Source organism: Epinephelus lanceolatus, chromosome 19, assembly GCF_041903045.1.
Source record: "Epinephelus lanceolatus isolate andai-2023 chromosome 19, ASM4190304v1, whole genome shotgun sequence".
NCBI classification, from domain to species: Eukaryota; Metazoa; Chordata; class Actinopteri; order Perciformes; family Serranidae; genus Epinephelus; species Epinephelus lanceolatus.
In genome coordinates this window covers 8,629,353-8,647,111 of record NC_135752.1, presented here as the reverse complement: position 1 = coordinate 8,647,111, position 17,759 = coordinate 8,629,353, and the positions used below count along the sequence as shown (strand labels likewise).

General features: G+C 40.1%; 1 protein-coding gene across 1 annotated transcript in view; it reads right to left on the bottom strand.

Annotated features, from left to right (window-relative positions):
* The window catches only part of fpgs (folylpolyglutamate synthase), a 33,040-nt gene that overhangs the window by 13,439 nt on the left and 1,842 nt on the right, over positions 1-17,759 (bottom strand). The window contains exons 2-8 of the mRNA XM_033647477.2: positions 12,180-12,308; positions 12,005-12,058; positions 11,622-11,686; positions 7,550-7,664; positions 4,534-4,611; positions 4,141-4,202; positions 2,437-2,539 (exon numbers count right to left, since the gene is read on the bottom strand). Coding sequence (XP_033503368.1) covers positions 2,437-2,539; positions 4,141-4,202; positions 4,534-4,611; positions 7,550-7,664; positions 11,622-11,686; positions 12,005-12,058; positions 12,180-12,308 — 606 coding nt within the window. The remainder of the gene's footprint in view (positions 1-2,436; positions 2,540-4,140; positions 4,203-4,533; positions 4,612-7,549; positions 7,665-11,621; positions 11,687-12,004; positions 12,059-12,179; positions 12,309-17,759) is intronic.

The window sequence follows — 17,759 nt, the reverse complement described above, 5'->3', positions numbered from 1 at the left end:
GAGTTTGCTCAGTTTTCATGGAGATCTAAGCGGCTGGGTTCTACTAAAAATCATGGCTACATGACTACATCAACAGCTAAACATTCAACATCATTTCTATCTCCATGACAACAGAGCAAATCCCATCTGCTGATGAAGACTGTACAATTAAGCTGAAAGCACAAAATGCTGAAATAGTTCAATAACAGGGACACATTACTGATGTTTACACCCAACATAACTTGAAGTAGGGATATTCCTGACGACTAAATGAAAATTTAAATTAAGACTAGTCAACTAGTCTAAAAAAAGGAAAACACTCAGAAAACGTCAAAAGTCAAAATATATTGTGTGCACTAAGAGCCCTTTGAATCCTTTAATCACAATCTTCAACCACCATGTCGGATTCTAAACACCACTTAAGTATGAGACACTTTTTGCTGTGCGGTATAAAACCGTGAACCACTAAAATAACATCTAAAATAAATAAATTGCCTCTGAAATGTGGGGCACATTGAACCTTGCAGATTATCCGACAAAAATGACAGCAATTCACTTTAAAGTTAATAAAACAATATCTAAATCAGAATTAAATTTTGGCTGAAATGAGAGGCATTTTGCGCCATGTAGTACTGCCAAACCGTGCTGGTTTTGCATGAGGACATCTCTCTTATTTCCCACCATGCCATTTTAAAACTCCAGTCAACTTGAGCATTACCGCGGGAAGGGGGGACTGCTGTCTTATGGCTGGCTGCATGACAGTTAAGCGGCATTGTACATTAATAAAACACTAATTGGTTTAACCAACTACAGTTGCAATCAAATTTATTCAACCCCCATTGCATATTACGCTTATTGGCAAAATATACAATTTCTCAGCTGTTTGCAATAAACAAATTACACAAGAACTGTTTAAGTAGTTCAATGAAACTAATATTACAAGGGTTTTGATCCAAATTCAACACAAAATGCTACTTTTAATGACTACTGCAGTCTCAAAATTATTCAACCCCTTCATGACAAGCATCTTCAGTACTCAGTAGAGCACCCTTTTGCTGTTATGACCTGCTGCAAACGTGATGCATAGCCAGACACCAGCTTCAGACAGCGTTCCTGAGGAATCTTAGCCCATTCCTCATGGGCAATGGCCTCCAGTTCAGTAATATTCTTGGGTGTGCGTTTTGCAACCGCCTTCTTCAAATCCCACCAGATTTTCTCTATGAGGTTCAAGTCAGGCGACTGTGACGGCCACTCTAGAATCTTCCATTTCTTCTTCTGAAACCAAGCCTTGGTGGACTTTGAGGTATGCTTGGGATCATTATCCTGTTGGAAGGTCCAATGACACCCAAGCTTCAGCTTCCTCACAGACGGCACAACGTTTTTACCTAAGATTTCCTGATACTTGACTGAATCCATCGTGCCCTCCACACGCTGCAGGTTTCCAGTGCCAGAGGCAGCAAAGCAGTCCCAGAGCATCACTGAGCCACCGCCATGCTTCACTGTAGGCAGGGTGTTCTTTTCAGCATATGCTTCATTCTTCTTCCTCCAGACATACCGCTGTTCCATAGGCCCGAAAAGTTCCAGTTTTGTTTCATCACTCCACAGAACAGAATTCCAAAACTTCTGTGGCTTATTTATATGGTTTTGAGCATAATGGAGCCGACTTTTCTTGTGCTTTTGGGTCAGTAGTGGTGTACGTCTTGGAGTCCAGGCATGGAGCCCTTCGGTGTTTAGTATGTGCCTTATTGTACAAACTGAAACCTCAGTGCCTGCTGCCACCAAGTCTTGCCGCAGGTGTTTTGCAGTCACTCGAGGGTTTTTGACCACTTGCCTCCTCAGGAATCTGGTGGCAGCTGCTGATAGTTTCCTCTTTCTGCCACGTCCAGGTAGTGTAGCCACTGTTCCTTTAACTTTGAACTTGCGAACTATGCTTCCAACTGTATCTCTAGGAACATTCAGAGCTTTTGCTATCTTTTTGTATCCTTTTCCTTGTTTGTGCAAGGCAATGATTTCTTCTCTCAACTTTCTGGACAATTCTTTTGACTTAGCCATATTTCTAACATGCAATCAAATGTCACTCTCAACAAAACCCTAGCCAGTCCAGGTATTTATGTGTTCTGTCTCAAGCACACCTGAACTAATGAAGCCCTTGATTAGTTGCATCAGGTGTGCTTGAGACAGGGGGTTCAATAATTTTGAGACTACAGTAGTGATTAAAAGTAGCATTTTGTGTTGAATTTGGATAAAAACCATGGTAATATTAGTTTTATTAAACTATTTCAACTGTTCTTGTCTACTTTGTTTATTGCAAACAGCTGAAAAATTGTACATTTTGCCAGTAAGCCTAATATGCAATGGGGGTTGAATAATTTTGATTGCAACTGTAATGTTTCTGGTGCCGACTAGTGAGGGAGCGGACGTTTAATTGTTTAAATGTCTAATCGCGTGCATCCCTACCTTAAAGATGCCTCCTTTTTGCCAGGCGATCTTTTCTATGGTGTCTCCAAGAATCTGAGTGTGGTCTATACCCAGGGAGGAGATGCCACACACCCACGGCCTCCTATGTAAACACAAACAAAGAGAAGAAAAGGCACTGGTCAAATTTTATTACAACTGATAAAGTAAAAACACAACTTTATGGTGACAGTATATCAGTAACTACAGGTGGTCATAAAGCATCTTGCTAAGCAACAATGTGACTTGGTGAATCCGATCTAACCCTTTAAAATACCAAAGTCACACAACACAAACAAACTGATCGTGGTGGTAGTAGACCAGCAGCTCCTGTGTACAGTGAGGTAAAATTACTGTTTTTGTCAATGGAGTTTGGCTCTGAAGAGAACATATATTAAGTTTCTCTCTCTGTACAGTACAAATTATACAACTAGATAAATGAGACTTGGATTTTACTGCACGAGTTGGGTGAGTTTAAAAAAAGATGTTTTGATATAATTTTGCTTTTGTTAAACTCAGTCCCCTTTTTACTCCAATTCATCAACAATTTTCTCATTTTTTGGATTCTTAGTTCACTGTGAAGGGCTAAAACAAAGTTTTCTTCATGTATTCCACGTAATATAGGGTGAGTAATTCATACACAAATGGTCATTTGTGAGGTGAAGAATTACTTAAAGAAGCCTCTACATCCAATATCACCTTCAAGTTTGCATCTGTATCTGTTGTGGAGATCTACTAATATTCATGGATAAAACAAAAAGTGCACATTTAGATTTTTTTTTCTCTTGTATGTGGTTTGACACTGAAAATTAAAATTCTGTAGGATATTTTTGCTAAATTCTAACAACTGCCTAGGTTTTTGCCGATTTAGTTGGGAAGTCTTATTTTTGTACACTTCAACAAAGCCATTTTTGGGGTTCAATATCTTTATAAATATAACTCCTAAAGCAATAACATTTGGTAGGGGCACAGGTATAACAGTGTGCATCAGATTCAAATGATTGACAGGCAAGCAGATGTTATATTTTTCATTACTGGCCCTTGAAAATGGAAAAAGGACAAAATGAGTGGTTTTGGAGCCTCAGGCAATCCCCTTAAGTGTAAAAATATGGATGTTTCAATATTTTCTGCTAATATTTATTTTTATTTAACCTTTATTTAACCAACTGCTAATATACAGTGTTAGACTGGTGTTGTACCAAATTTTAAGGGCTCCAACATCAGGTTTCCCACACATTCATTTATTTGTGGTACAATTACAACATCTACCACCACATTTTGATTTTCTATTTTTGGAGCCGAACTGTTCATCGGATGCGCTATTGGAATATGTATACTGCTCGGTTATTTATTGCTCCACACTCTCAAAGTGCGTGTGTAGTCTGGCCACAGACGGAGCAGCAGAACACCAGGCGCAGTGAAAGTGAAACCTAGCCGTTCATTGCGCTGGGTCTAAGTTTGCTTCCACTGACAAAAAGCTCATCCATCAATCTCATCTGATCAGCTCTGATGGATCGACTGATCAATTCAGTCATGCACAACCAAAGCTAAAGTGTCATTCTCTAATATGTAAGATATTAATGCTCTTTAACAGACAGTCTTTGATCACAAGTGTTTGATTTGTCCTCTGCTCTGAAACTTGAGTCATTTTACAACAAATGGATATCAAAGATAAATGTAATTTGTGATGTAGGAAGTCAGTCTTACCTTATGATGTTGGTGCAGTCATATGCTCCACCAATCCCAACTTCAATTACAGCTAAATCCACCTGAACAAAGAACACAGTTGTTTTAAATCAGGCAAAATAGTAACACTTTTTGCCCTGCTCGCCGGCTTGCGAATGGTGATGTCAGTTGATCAGTCTTTCGATCAAACACACTGACACTGACAAAACATTTCAACAATTACAGGCCATAAAGCCAGGACGTTTACCAAGAGGAACCTTCTCCATTTTGGACAGTCTTCAAGCTTTTGTGACACTGCACACGAGTGAAAACAAACAGCCAGAATGACTCATCTCTGATGAAAAGTTTTCTTCTTATGTATATGTGTTATTCCCTAGAAACACTGAGTTCCTATTTTTTTGTGTGCCAGCGTACCTTCTCCTGAAGAAACACATGAAAGGCCAAGATGGTGAGGAAACGAAAGTATGCCGGCATCGTCCCTCCATGAGCAGCCTGAAGAGGTTAAAGAAATAGAGTTACTATATCATTTGTTTGCAGAGTTTCTATGCAAATAGAAATATATACCAGTAATGCTAGGTTAATACCAGTTAATGCTTTTATGTGTAGAATATTTCTGACTACAGCACCTTAGAAAAAATTCCGCTAGAATATGTTCTTGTTTGTAGAAAGAACAGTCCTGTAGTCTATCGCTTTGCTTTCAGCTTATTCATCTCAGTGCCAGTGTCTTTGTGAAAGCACCACTGCGTCAAAAACTAAGTTTCAAATTCAACACATGGTGCTTTAAAATTGCACAGATCAATATATTCATATAAACAGGTCAAATGACTGTCTAATGTGAAGGGCGTTTGTAGTGATGAACACAGAGAACGATCATTCCCCTCAGCTCTTCAGAGGTTACTTTCAGCATTCAGCATTTTAGTTTTACAGCCCACATCTTCACTGTTTAGCAAAAGCCCCAATCCCACTGCACAAAAAACTCACCAACACCCAACATCTGGCTTTTTTATTAAACAGGAAAAGATACAATTGGCATTTGCTCGCGCGTCAAATGACTCTGAAGTAGTCACAGGTATTTATCGGCTCCAGGTCTGATTGGAAGTGATGGAAATATGACAACCAAGTGGACACTCTAAATTCAGCCCCTTTGCTGGCACAATGCAATGAGACACAGCTACAAAATACCGCCCGTCTCCATCTAAGCAGCGCTCAAAAATCAATCCAAATTACCCGGCACCAAGTTTGATAGACTGAAAAAGTAAGGGATATAAAAAGAAGTAACCATCATAAGGGCATGTGTCTGCATAGCATTTTTTTTTTAAGCGCCACCATCTTTTATTAATTGTTCCCAATGAAGAGAGTGTATACAGATGCAGACGGCCACTTAAAGACAGAGCGCTGCATCCACCTGTGTTTTTCCAGAGCGCTTTGGATTTTTTTGTGCAGCCTCTCCGAGCGCTTCTATTTGAATATCTCTGAAGTTTTCAGAAAGGTGCTGGTGACATCACTACCACTTCTTCAGCTAGACCAGCTGTCCACTGTCACAGCAAAGACACAAATGCCTGTTAGTGGGAGCAGATCCGCCAAACAGTGAATGTTTATCACCATGTGCTTTGTAAGCTTGTTAACTGTGTAGTCATCCTTCAATTAATGTAGCATTACATTAGCTACCTAGCTAAAATTAGTGTCAAGATATTGTTGTCGTAGAAACAAAACCTGCAGGACATAATTGAAAACAGCACTGGGAGAACTTTTTTTTTTACGAAGGGCTCCCCAGGACCAAACAACCTAACAATTTTGCTGGCCTCCAAAGGCACTGGTGACGTCACTACTGCTCATTTAGCTACTGTATGATGTGTCAGACAGAAACCATCACAACAAAGATAGAAAAGCATAGAAGCAGATCCGCCAGACACTGAATGTTGCTAGTGAGTGTTGTACTTTTATCACTGTATATGTGACATCAAACGTGACAAGTTGTGTTACAAAAAAATGCACATTCATACACCAATTTTGATGAAAGATGCAGTATAACTCTCTGCACTCTTTTTTTTTTTTAAGCCACGGATGTGTTTGGTGAAAAAGCTCTGATAAACCAACAGTACACTTGCTGTCAAGCACCCAGACAGACACAGTCAGCGACTAGCTAGTGAACATAGTGGAGCATTTAGCAGCTACAGAGTCAAATATTTCCCTCAGGAGATGATAGAGGCCCAAACAGAGCTGAAAGGCCAGTTAATATTGGACTTCTAACTATCAGGTGGATAACCTGAGACACAACTTCAAATGAATGCTTATGTTACTCTGTGTCTGATGAACGGCAACTGTGTGCTAGCATATTCCATATATCGACTTTAAACACTGATAATGTGTCAGATGTATTTATAGCTCTGTGCACTCATCCCACAGGGCATAAAGGAATCCTAAAAAGAACACCCAACTGGAGTAAACTTGTGAATGGACAGTCCATCCATCATTGTAACTGCTCAAATGTCCCATTTCCAATTACAGTAAATACAGTCATTTTCACAATTTTCTGATTATCTCAGCTGTGTCACTTCTAAATGGCATGATTTTTTTTAAATGACTGACCAAATGTGTCTGAAGCATTCAGGGCGCCTTCATATTAGGTACGATTGATTCATACCACGCCTGAGTATGACTGCCGGGGCAGTTTCCACTCCCCTGCCAGGCAGCGCCCCCCTTATGTAATGGTAGGGGAAACACTGCTACTATTGTTTACTCCTGCATGTATACAGTCAGTCGGACCCAAACTGGCTGAGGCGCTCTGCACATGCTCCACAGTTTTTGTCCTGGGCTATCGCCACCTATTGTAGCAGAGTCAGACATACTTCGGTCAATAAATCAATTCCCCTCCTGTGCCTGTATACTGGGACAAGGGCAGTAGTCCAATTGAATGACCCAGTCGAGCTATAACCGTAGCTCAACGTAACTGTAAGTGTACACAGTGTTCACACTGATCAAATGCTCTGGACTTTGTGGTCAAGTGCACTCTGCTCCGGGCCTGGGGCCCTGATGTGAAAGCCTCCTTAATGAGTCAAACTGCACACTGACCGCTGGTAATGTGATAAAGCACACTGTCACATGAGGGTCATGCTCATCCGGACATGAGGAGTCTTATTTTCTACTGACTGAATTACAACCTGTGACAGTGATAATCCAGGCTGAAGCTCTACTCAGGCTGGGAATACAAACAGGACGCACAGTCAGATAAAATGCCACAGACATCACTCCTCAGAATGCCAGCTGTCACTTTTAGAGGATTAAAGATTAATCTGTTGAATCATTTAATGAAGTCAATGAGTAGCCATGATTATTCTGGCAGTCAGGTTTCTGTCCAACCAGTCCATTTTCAGTTAGAAAACAGTTAAAGAGCTGTGTTTTAATACGATGCATCTTTGCCATGACCTACCTTAGTTTCATCCAGCCGTCCATAAACCTGCCAGAAATATTTAGTGAAGAGCTCTTTTCCAATGGGCTGTCCGTTGATTCGGATCCTCTCCCTGACTTGTACCAAATGTGGGGAACTACGACCAGAAAATAAACATCAAAAGAGGTTGTTAAGCCACTTTTCACTGGCTGAGTATAAGAAAATAAATACCTTGGCAAAGTGCATCAATATAGATGTTAAATCTGCATTACACATGTAATTATGAATTTTGTTATTAGAACGATGTTCTATCTCAAAATGAATGTGTCCATGTATAGTATTCTAAATTAAATGTATGTAATGATACATGATGTTAAACAGTATACTCTACAAGGAAACATGCTCAGTCTCTCCTCCTGCCATTGATTGTTTTTTCCAGGCTACTCAGACTATTTCTCTATTTTTACCTGCAAGGATCTTTACTAGGTGATCGAACAATGGATTACAAAGTACAAAATGTATTGATTATTATCAGTACTGTTGAGGAAGTTAGCCTCATGTTTCACTGTGGAAGTGGGCTTCCAGTGTAGCTGGGTGATGTGAAGGAATGAATAACTTAAAAACAAGCCATACCACTGTATTGTTAAAATAATAAAATTTCACTGCTGGAAAGATGGTATTTTCATAAAACTGAGCTGTCAATGCAGTAGAAAGATGCAAATACTTTTGAAATTGGTATTAATGACCAAAGAAAACAGAGGAAAAGGACTGCAGCATTCACTTTTTCTCAAGAGCATTACAATAGCAATTTTCATTTACATTTTTCTGAAAACATGAGAAAGTGAGAAAGAGGCAACACACTAACAAAATCTTATATATCTCAGCACTGCTTAGTTTTACCATTTGATCTCAGTGTTTTCAGCCTCCGTTTTCACTATGCAGGAAGCAGTATGGTGCCGACTATCTCTTCAAAAACTCTCGTATTGCAGCTAAACAGCACTAAAATATATTTCTGAAAACATTTTGGGTGAGAAATAGGTGGTGCAGTCATAGAACCTTGGTTTTTATTTGATCAACACATTTGATTAGTTTTGGTTGGAGTTTGAGAGACAGAGACAGAGAGAGAGGGGTGGGTCCGTCTCTTGAACACCTTCTATACTCTGTTTGTGGTGGCAGCAAGGTTGGTGGGCAATACGAATATGCTTAAGTACAGCCTGTAGTTTGAATAACAGCTGGGAGCGCCAGCAAAATGTATCATCCAGTGAAGTTTGGCTGGGAGGGGAGCAGGGAGATCTAGGCACTGGTTAGATGGAGGGAAGATTACTACAGTTCTTTTACACATACTACCCACATTGTTATGATAAAAAGCTGGTTGAAAAATCAGCAAAGTACCCCTTTAAGTATTCATATATTGCTTAACCCAAGCTTTGAGCACTGTTTTGCATAATGACCTTTAAACTTCAGAATACCAAAGGTAGGATGCACAGGCTACAGAGAAAATATTTTCACAATCTAAATGAGCAAACTGGGAAAAATAATTATAATAATTTGAGTGGACAAGTACAGATAAAGAAACACTTCAATGTGTTTCAAAAATAGCTTTTTTATTCCATATTCATTAGTGATAATGTGAATTTGGATAATTATCTGTATTGAAGTTAGACCCACCTTAACATGTGGCTGATACCAACTAACAGCTAGTTTTGGACTTCTTGTGTGTCTTGAACAGGTTGTCATCTAAAACCAAGGTATTCAAAGAACTGATCCTCATCAAGGCCTGTCTGGGTTTAAACTGACCAACCCTGGGATATCCTGGTGGATGAGTGGTTTGGGACTTTTGCCACGTGACCGCAATGTCGACAGTTTGATATCTTATTCCGCTCTATTCTTGTGTTTCTGTAACTCTATCAAATAAAAGGCAAAGCAAAGAAAATCTTGATCCATCCTAAACCCCATTCCATTTTAGTTCCTGTAGCTATGTTGGACAGCTTTCAATCAACAATATGGTGGTGCCTCTTCTGTAGAGAACCTGCTGTGGGGTGATAGCCTGGATTTTGTGAGAGAAATGTAACATGTGATTCAGGAACGAATAGGAGGGGGTTCAGAACGCCATTAAAAGGATTTATTCATGATAGAAGACTCACAATCCGCAAAACAGAGCAAAAAATAACTAAAAGCTAAGAGCAGTCTGCTGTACAGTAGAGACCTGACGATGGTTATACAGTGGAAACTGCATAAAGTGGTGTCATGTCTGTCCAAGTCAAATCGGTCACTATAAGTGGATGATTATTGTAACTAATTTTTTCCTTCTTTTTTTTCCATTTCTTGTGCAGATTACCATCTAATTGACTTTTATATGTTTACTATATGAATATAAAGTAATGAAACAGACAGCTTAGCTATTAACTAAATTTTGCTGACTGGTTCAAAGTACACTACAGCTGTTTTATAACCGGGATATAATCGGCATTATCAACCTACGTCATGAAGGCGGCTTTCGACCACCTGTGGACATTCTAGCTGTCTTAAGCTTCAAAGAGACTATGTTTTTGACTGAGAGAAAATTTGTTGTGTTTTCTTTTTCCTGTTGTGAATCAGTGTGCAGACAGTGCATTCCCCTTGGGTCCTTTCATGTATGACACGACATCTTGATTACTATATGCTAATTATTTACACAGCATTTGTATTGGAACAATTCTGTCTCCAGCTTTTTGATCACTATAAGCAGTTTTTAGTGTTCTGACATTTCTTCTCAATGGCTGCTTTTTAAAGACCCTGCACAGTAACGGTCTAACCACACAGGTGATTTAACGTTATTTGGATTAATGATTACAGCTCATCTCAGGAGTGTGTGGGTGAGTGCCAACAGTATTTCATTGGCATACTCACTCTCATGTTTTGTTGCACTTGCTAGGGTGGGACAAATTACACCTTTATCAATCATTCTTATTGGTGCATGGAGTTCAGTGACCTCACATAATCCCAAGCATATGCTGCACTCATGCAGCATCAGCGAGAACAGGTAGAACAGGAAGAACAACACTGCCGCTGGGTGATATAGCTTAAAAATAATATTGTGATATTTTTAGGCTACATGGCGATACACAATATATATTAGGGTATTTTGAAAATCACTTCAAAGTAAAAGGTCTGTGCCGGAATTTCACTGCACTTCAAAATAAAAACAAACTTGACACGTTTGCAAGTCACTTGTGGTCCATTCAGAATGGATCTTTGACCCAATTTTTGACCGTGACCCACCAGTTGGGAACCACTGAATTGAAGATTTATTTTAATTAAATTAATTGAGGCAGAACCACTGGTGCTTTCATTTTGAAGCATTCTGCTCATTTCGGGCTGGAAGTGATGATGTTTTGTAAATTTGAAGTCCCCAGTCAATAGTTAGATGTAAGCAGTTAGCACAAATTTAAAAGGTTTTCTCTGTGCCTTTGAACGTGATGTATTTATCCACTGTGAGATGGAAACAAAGTAACAGCTCTACAGTTCATATATTAATAGTATTTTCAAGTGGCACTGGTGCTCAATGTGACTGAATAGTCACGGTCTGGAGCCTACAGGTACAAAGACAGACGCTTCCACTTCTCACGCTACAGTATGGCCTATAGTAGTAATCATATTTGCAACAAACACACCTCGCCTGCTATCACTCGGGAGAAAGTGATCTGGATTGGCTTAGGAGTGTGTGTGATGTATCATGTTCCTGCGTCTTTCTTTGTGTGTGTGTGTGTGTGTTTGCGAGAGGGAAAGCGCCAAAGGGGAGAGCGAGAGAACCGAAACACCGAAATGAGTCCCATGCTGGTGACTTAAAAAAACACAATGTGACTATTTATACTCAATGTTCGCTATACAGCCATTTTATACATCGCACATGGAACAAGCTGCGATACACAGAGTATATCTGATATATCGCTCACCTTTAATTACATAAAATGGCTAAATTTGAGCAGAATCTAAGCAATCAAAAACAGTTGATTGTTGAAAACAGTGACACTCCATCTGTCTATGGTTTCAAGACAAGAAGTAGAGACTGTATTGGCAATTTCTTCCCTCTGGGTCAAATAGTGTGAAGTTTGTTCACAGACAGCAGTTTTACCTGTAAAATCCTGTGCGGAAGCCATAACTTCTCAAAATCTGCTCAGTGAACGCACATGTTGACCCCTGAAAGACAAACGCAAACAGCTAGAGGCCTCGTAAAGCTGTCACAACAGTTTGTGTCCCTCAGTGAATGAACGCAAAGTTGCAAACATGTTTTTATGACCTTTTGTCAGAGCTTGCATAATGAGACCTAAGAGGTCAATACTAAAAAGGACAGTCTATGATCTCAATGCTAACTGCAAATTATTATAGATCAATCATTAAGTCTCTTCAGTTCTATGTGTAAATACATCTGTGTGTGACTTGTATGATCAAAGAATTACTAACTGGGCCTTTAAAAATGCAACATACATCACACACAAGCAGCTCTTGTTAGCTCACCTTGCCCTTTGTCCCTGTCACATGAATGATATTGAGGTGGTCTAGTTCCTCCACCTTTGAAACACAAACACACATGCATCAGATAAATCAAAAGCTGTATCACATCAGACAACATTCTTTGTAATCCTTTAAGTGGTCACTGTTGTATGCATAGTATTTGACCTAGCTGACTCACTGTGAGACCGGATCTTTCCAGGAAGCCTCTCATGGCCTGGAGCTGCAGCTGAGGGTTGCTGCGCTCCTGTCGTACCTGCTCCAGACAACTGGCATTGGTCTGTAGTGTGTTCAAAGTGCAAATGGCATCCTGTAGCAAAAGCAGAGAGTGAAATTTTTCGAACAGCACGACGATTTAAAAAACAACAACACCATAATCTACACAGCATGGAACCAGAGGTCTGTCACAGCCTTTGACTTATTACGGTGTGTAAAACACAAGTCCACCATGGAATTAATCATACAAGCAGCTTTTTGATTTTACATGCACATGCTCAGTTGGAGCAACATGTTAAAGGGAAATTTTGGTTTATTTCAACCCATCTCCTATCGTCCTAAATTTGGTTCAAGTGACTAGTGACATAAAAATAATAGTTAGCATGTTAGCCGTTAGCCTAGATACAACCGGGGCGCATAGTAGTGTCAGACCTGTTAAAACGTAATTGAACGGGCATACCTTCAAGTGCAAAGTTAGTCCACTAAACAAGCTTTTTTTCCACAAAGACCGCCTCATATCATTAGGATAAATGTCAGAGAACATATAGAAAATGACATGTAAACATGTTGTCTTACCTTACCGGTGTGGTGCCATGTTTGTTTATCCCTCTAGCTCTGCTTTCCAAAGCGCAGCCGAAATATATCTCGCCAGCTCTAGATAAAGCCCAGCTGGATACTAACGTTATTCCAGGTGGAGGTGTCTCGTCCTCGGTCACATCCAGACCTAGAAAATAAGGCTGCAACCAGTCCCATTCCTTGCAACAGAGGCATTCCTCTTCTGTGGGCACTGGGGCACAGCATTCACAGGCACACCACCAATCTCCAGAGCTATGCAGCCTTGTGGCAGCCATTCCTCCTCTCTCGTCCTCTAATGTTACCTGTTGCGCCTCTCTCTCTCTCTCCTCCTCCTCCTCCTCCGTTCAGGCAACCATCCGGTTCTGCCTTCCAGCTGTTGCTGCTTGTTCAGGGACACTATGAGATCGCTGCTTGTTCTTGCGATATTTTGGCTGCGCTTTGGAAAGCAGAGCTAAATGGTAAACAAACATGGCACCACACCGGTAAGGTAAGACAACACGTTTACATGTCATTTTCTATATGTTCTCTGACATTTATCCTAACGATATGAGGCGGTCTTTGTGGGAAAAAAGCTTGTTTAGTGGACTAACTTTGCACTTGAAGGGATGCCCGTTCAGTTACGTTTTAACAGGTCTGACGCTACGGCTGTATCTAGGCTAACAGCTAACATGCTAACTATTATTTCTATGTCACTAGTCACTTGAACCAAATTTAGGACGATAGGAGACGGGTTGAAATAAACCGAAATTTCCCTTTAAGGTGTGTCAGGGTATCATGACTTGCTGTCTGATAGTATACTGTATCAAAGCCCGCTCATATTCATCAGTTAACTGATGAGATGACTCCACTGGATTGGTCAGCTAACATAGATCAAAATGTAATTTCTTTTCTTAAGCTGGGCCTTGAAATGCAGAAATGACTTTTATATCCATCATTTAATCTATTGACACAAAATAACTCATTTCTAATGCACCATTTTCAACTGGCAAGATGCTGAATTAACAGTAGGTATTTTTATTACTATTTTCTGAAATGAAAATAATAGAATAAACAATTATGAAAAGCATGATTAGTTGTACCCCAACTCTCTTCTAACTTCTGCAAGCCTAAAGGGTAAGTGTGATGATATTCTTTATTTTTCGTCAACAGAGTGCTGCGGGAGTCCTAAAACCTAGAAATGAGTTAGCATTTTGAAACTTCTGGTCCCCTCATCTTGAAGAAGTCAATGGGTTTTTTAATGGGTTTTTGGTTAGATGCCTGAAATAAGGTCTGTGGTCAACACAAGCTCACGAGACATTCAGGTTTTGTTCTATGAAGTAAAATTCGTTAGTAAATACTCTGCTGTGAATTTTGAAGTTTCTATGCGTCTTAAAGAAGGTGGTTGCTAAATGAGACTACAGAACGTTATCACACCGAATGTGGCTTTACAGCCTCGTTGCGGTGGTGATGTTAAGGGATGTGACTGTCATGCAGTTTCTCGCATAACATTACCTTTTTACATCTGGCATTGCATTTAAGCATCAAAAATCATAAAAGTGGTGTTCATTTGTTAAGATTATCTTGCTGAACAAAACATGTAAGTATCAAACATTTGTTTGCCACTTTTTGGCAATAATCCAAAATCCAATGAAAAAATCCATAGGCCTTTTGATGAGGGAGGGAATCAAGGAGTTGCTAACTTCTGTGTCAGTGTACAGACAAATGTCATCCCTACAGCACTCTAGAAATCCCAACAGCAAACAAACACCCCCAATGACTGTATCTAATAAGTAGGCCTACTGTGTGCATATAAAAGCCTAATATAGCTTCTTCCTCTGCGCCATAGAGCTCCATTGTTATCAAAAATGATTAAAACACATCAGTGAGACACAATGTGTCACTGGTTGACGTGTTCCTTCATTACCATGAACTAGGCTGGGCAATGTAACGACTATGTGCGATATATCGATATATTTTCAAGCAAGATATAGATTTAGACAACACCGTTCATATTGATACAGGGTCAAGTTTTGTTACATAAAACTCTGCACAGCTCTGCCCCACTCACTCACAAGTTCTCCAGCAACACTACAATAAACACAGAGCTGCTCCTCTGTTCAATCTGTCTGTTCATTAGTCTACAGTGCGATATCAGTCTATATGTTGCACGTGCTACGCTAAATCTGTGAGATGAATAAAATTACAGCAGCACATGTGCAATCCAGCGCTGCACTGTTAGTTTGTGTGTGAGGTGGATCATAGCGCTTCACCATTCTTCTTGGTAGTTGTAGTCTAAGATTAGCCTAATAGCCTAAATATACACAAATGTTGAAATTGTTTTCCAGCGCTAGATTCATTTGAAAGGCCATGGAAATTGACTTTTTAATTCCCCCAACAAATATTTTTAATTGTTCTAAACTACAATGGATTTAGGCCTGCTTGATACTTTTATACTCATGTAATACTTTTGTGGCCTGTGCTGTACACCTTTTAACCTCTGGAGCTCCAGTGCTATGTCAAAAAAGTTAACACACAGCCCTGATATTTATTTTATTTCATTTTTCATATTAGGTGTGAGTCTGTGTACACGTTTACATGTGTTTGAGATCATAAACGGTTATGAAAAATTAGTACACGAAAAACGTTTTGCTTTTTTTTGGGGGGAGGAGGGTGATACTAATTGTTGACTAACTGTGATAGACTGTGAATATGACAAGAGATGGTGTTTGGCAACAGGTCAGTAGCCTACGTGCTCAGTTCTATTAAAACAGCGCAGCCGTTAAGGGGGTCATTCGACAGTGGGCTACAATGAGTACCGGGCCATCAAATCACAGCATTCTCGGTGAGAGTACACGGAATTGTTTGCGCTTTTACGCACGGGTCGGTGGTGAAGTGGCGCACATGACTCGTGCTACGGACGGACGGACAGACGAGCCATGTATCTAAAACAGGTAATACATCTGGCTACATCTTTCCCACATCAAATATCCGTGATCGCCTACCCGCGTGCGTAAAAACGCACACAATTCCGTGTCCTCTCACCGCGGATGCTGTGATTTGATGGCCCGATACTCATTGTAGCCTACTCTTATAAGACCCAATAATAATAATAATAATAATGATAATACTAATAATAATAATAATAATAATGATAAGTTACTGTGGACCTATATGCCATGCCTTTTAATAAAATTACCAGAGGAGTTCGCTGAAAACAGGTAAAGTCAGCCTGAAATACTCGCATACGTCCCCGGTGAAAATCGCTGACATGCATGGGAAATGGCTTCTACAGGCTCGCCATAGCTTACTGTCAGGACTCAGGGACCAGAATTCAGGATGGCGGACCGTCCGTCGGAATGGCGGCCTGTAACCGTTGGTTAAATGGCCCGTTCGGTTGGTATTTGGATAACTGGGGCTTTACTGGTATAATGCAATAGCACCACCCAGCGGTGAAAAAAAGGACCCACTCTAAACGTTTAGAGATTTTTGTAGCTACACGAACTCACCCCTATTTCATATACATACTGTGCGGCTGTGTATTTTCAAACAGGGAAATAAAATGCATTTTATTTTGATCAGTTTGTTTTTATATAACTGCCTGTGACATCTCAGATGTGGCTTTGACTTGTAAAACATGTAGACCATCTCATAGAAAATATGGAGACATATATTGTGTATCGCCAGCCTGTAAATACCCACCCAGCCCTACCACGAACACACGCACATGCGCACACACACACAATAGTTTTCTCTGAGTCAATACCACATTCACCGTCCTTCTGCCACAAATACTCACTAGAACAAATTTGGACCAATCCGCCTTAGAAAACAGTCCCAAACAAATGCACTATTTCAGCAACATTAGCTAAAAACTACAGTGTCCAGCTGTTTTAGAAAATTACTAAGCCATTTTTAAAGATTTGCATATTTTTACATATTCTGCACTAACCAAGGAGCATTGGACTGAAAACCAGACAAGGCAGGGAAGTCAGAAAGTATTAGATGGACTAACACATTGGTTAGTTTACAAAAACAAAAATACAGACTAACACCAGCCTTGTCTGTCAAGCAAGTTGACAAGAAGTGGAGTCATCAAGAGACACAATCTGAGAAAGCTCCACAGACAACAAAACAGAACAGCTGCTATGAATGGGGTCCACTCAGATGAGCTTGTTTTAAATAGTGGGGGACACCACAGGGCTGTGTGCTGTCATCACTGTTGTTTGCCTGTGTAGCCAACACATACTTGAAATAGCACACGGAAGCCTGATTGAAATCATTTTATCATTTAACATTACAGCACAACATTATAGCAACCTGAGTGCAAAGAGCAAAAACAAGCTCTCCAAGATAGTCAACATTGCAGGGAGAGTGATTGCCAATTTCACAGGAACAACTCAGCAATATATGATTACACAATGATTACACTCAGAGTTTGAGCTGCTTCCGTCTGGGTGTCTATTTAGGGTCCCAAGAACCAGTCGGAACATTATTCCCTATGCCATACAGGCAATAAACACAGAATGTACCTTTGTATGTACCTTTGATTTTTAGGAGAAGCCAAAGACAAAAATTTCCACTGAGGTGGACAATAAAGTTATCTCTCTATCTATCTCTCTATGACAGAAGTCATGATGAATTTACTAAAGGACATTTTCATTCAAATACAACACATTTACATGTAGACTGAGTATTTCTAGCTGGGCCTCCTGCAAAATTGGTCTCAGTGCTTACCATTTCTGTCAAGCCTCCTGAGCTAAATACCCATGGCAAGATTATCTGCAGTAAAGTCTAAAGGCCTTTACACACTCTGCAAGAACAGAGAAATTTGTTCTCTCTCCCAGGGCTAGCAGCCTGAGTCTGGGAGTTCTTGCAGCTTGTTCTAGACACATCAACTGGGCAAAACTTTGTGGTGTCCAAGAACTATTGTGTGATTGGTCAGAAATTTGAAGAGGACATGGTTAATGCGGAAAGTGCGGCAGTGGGAGGG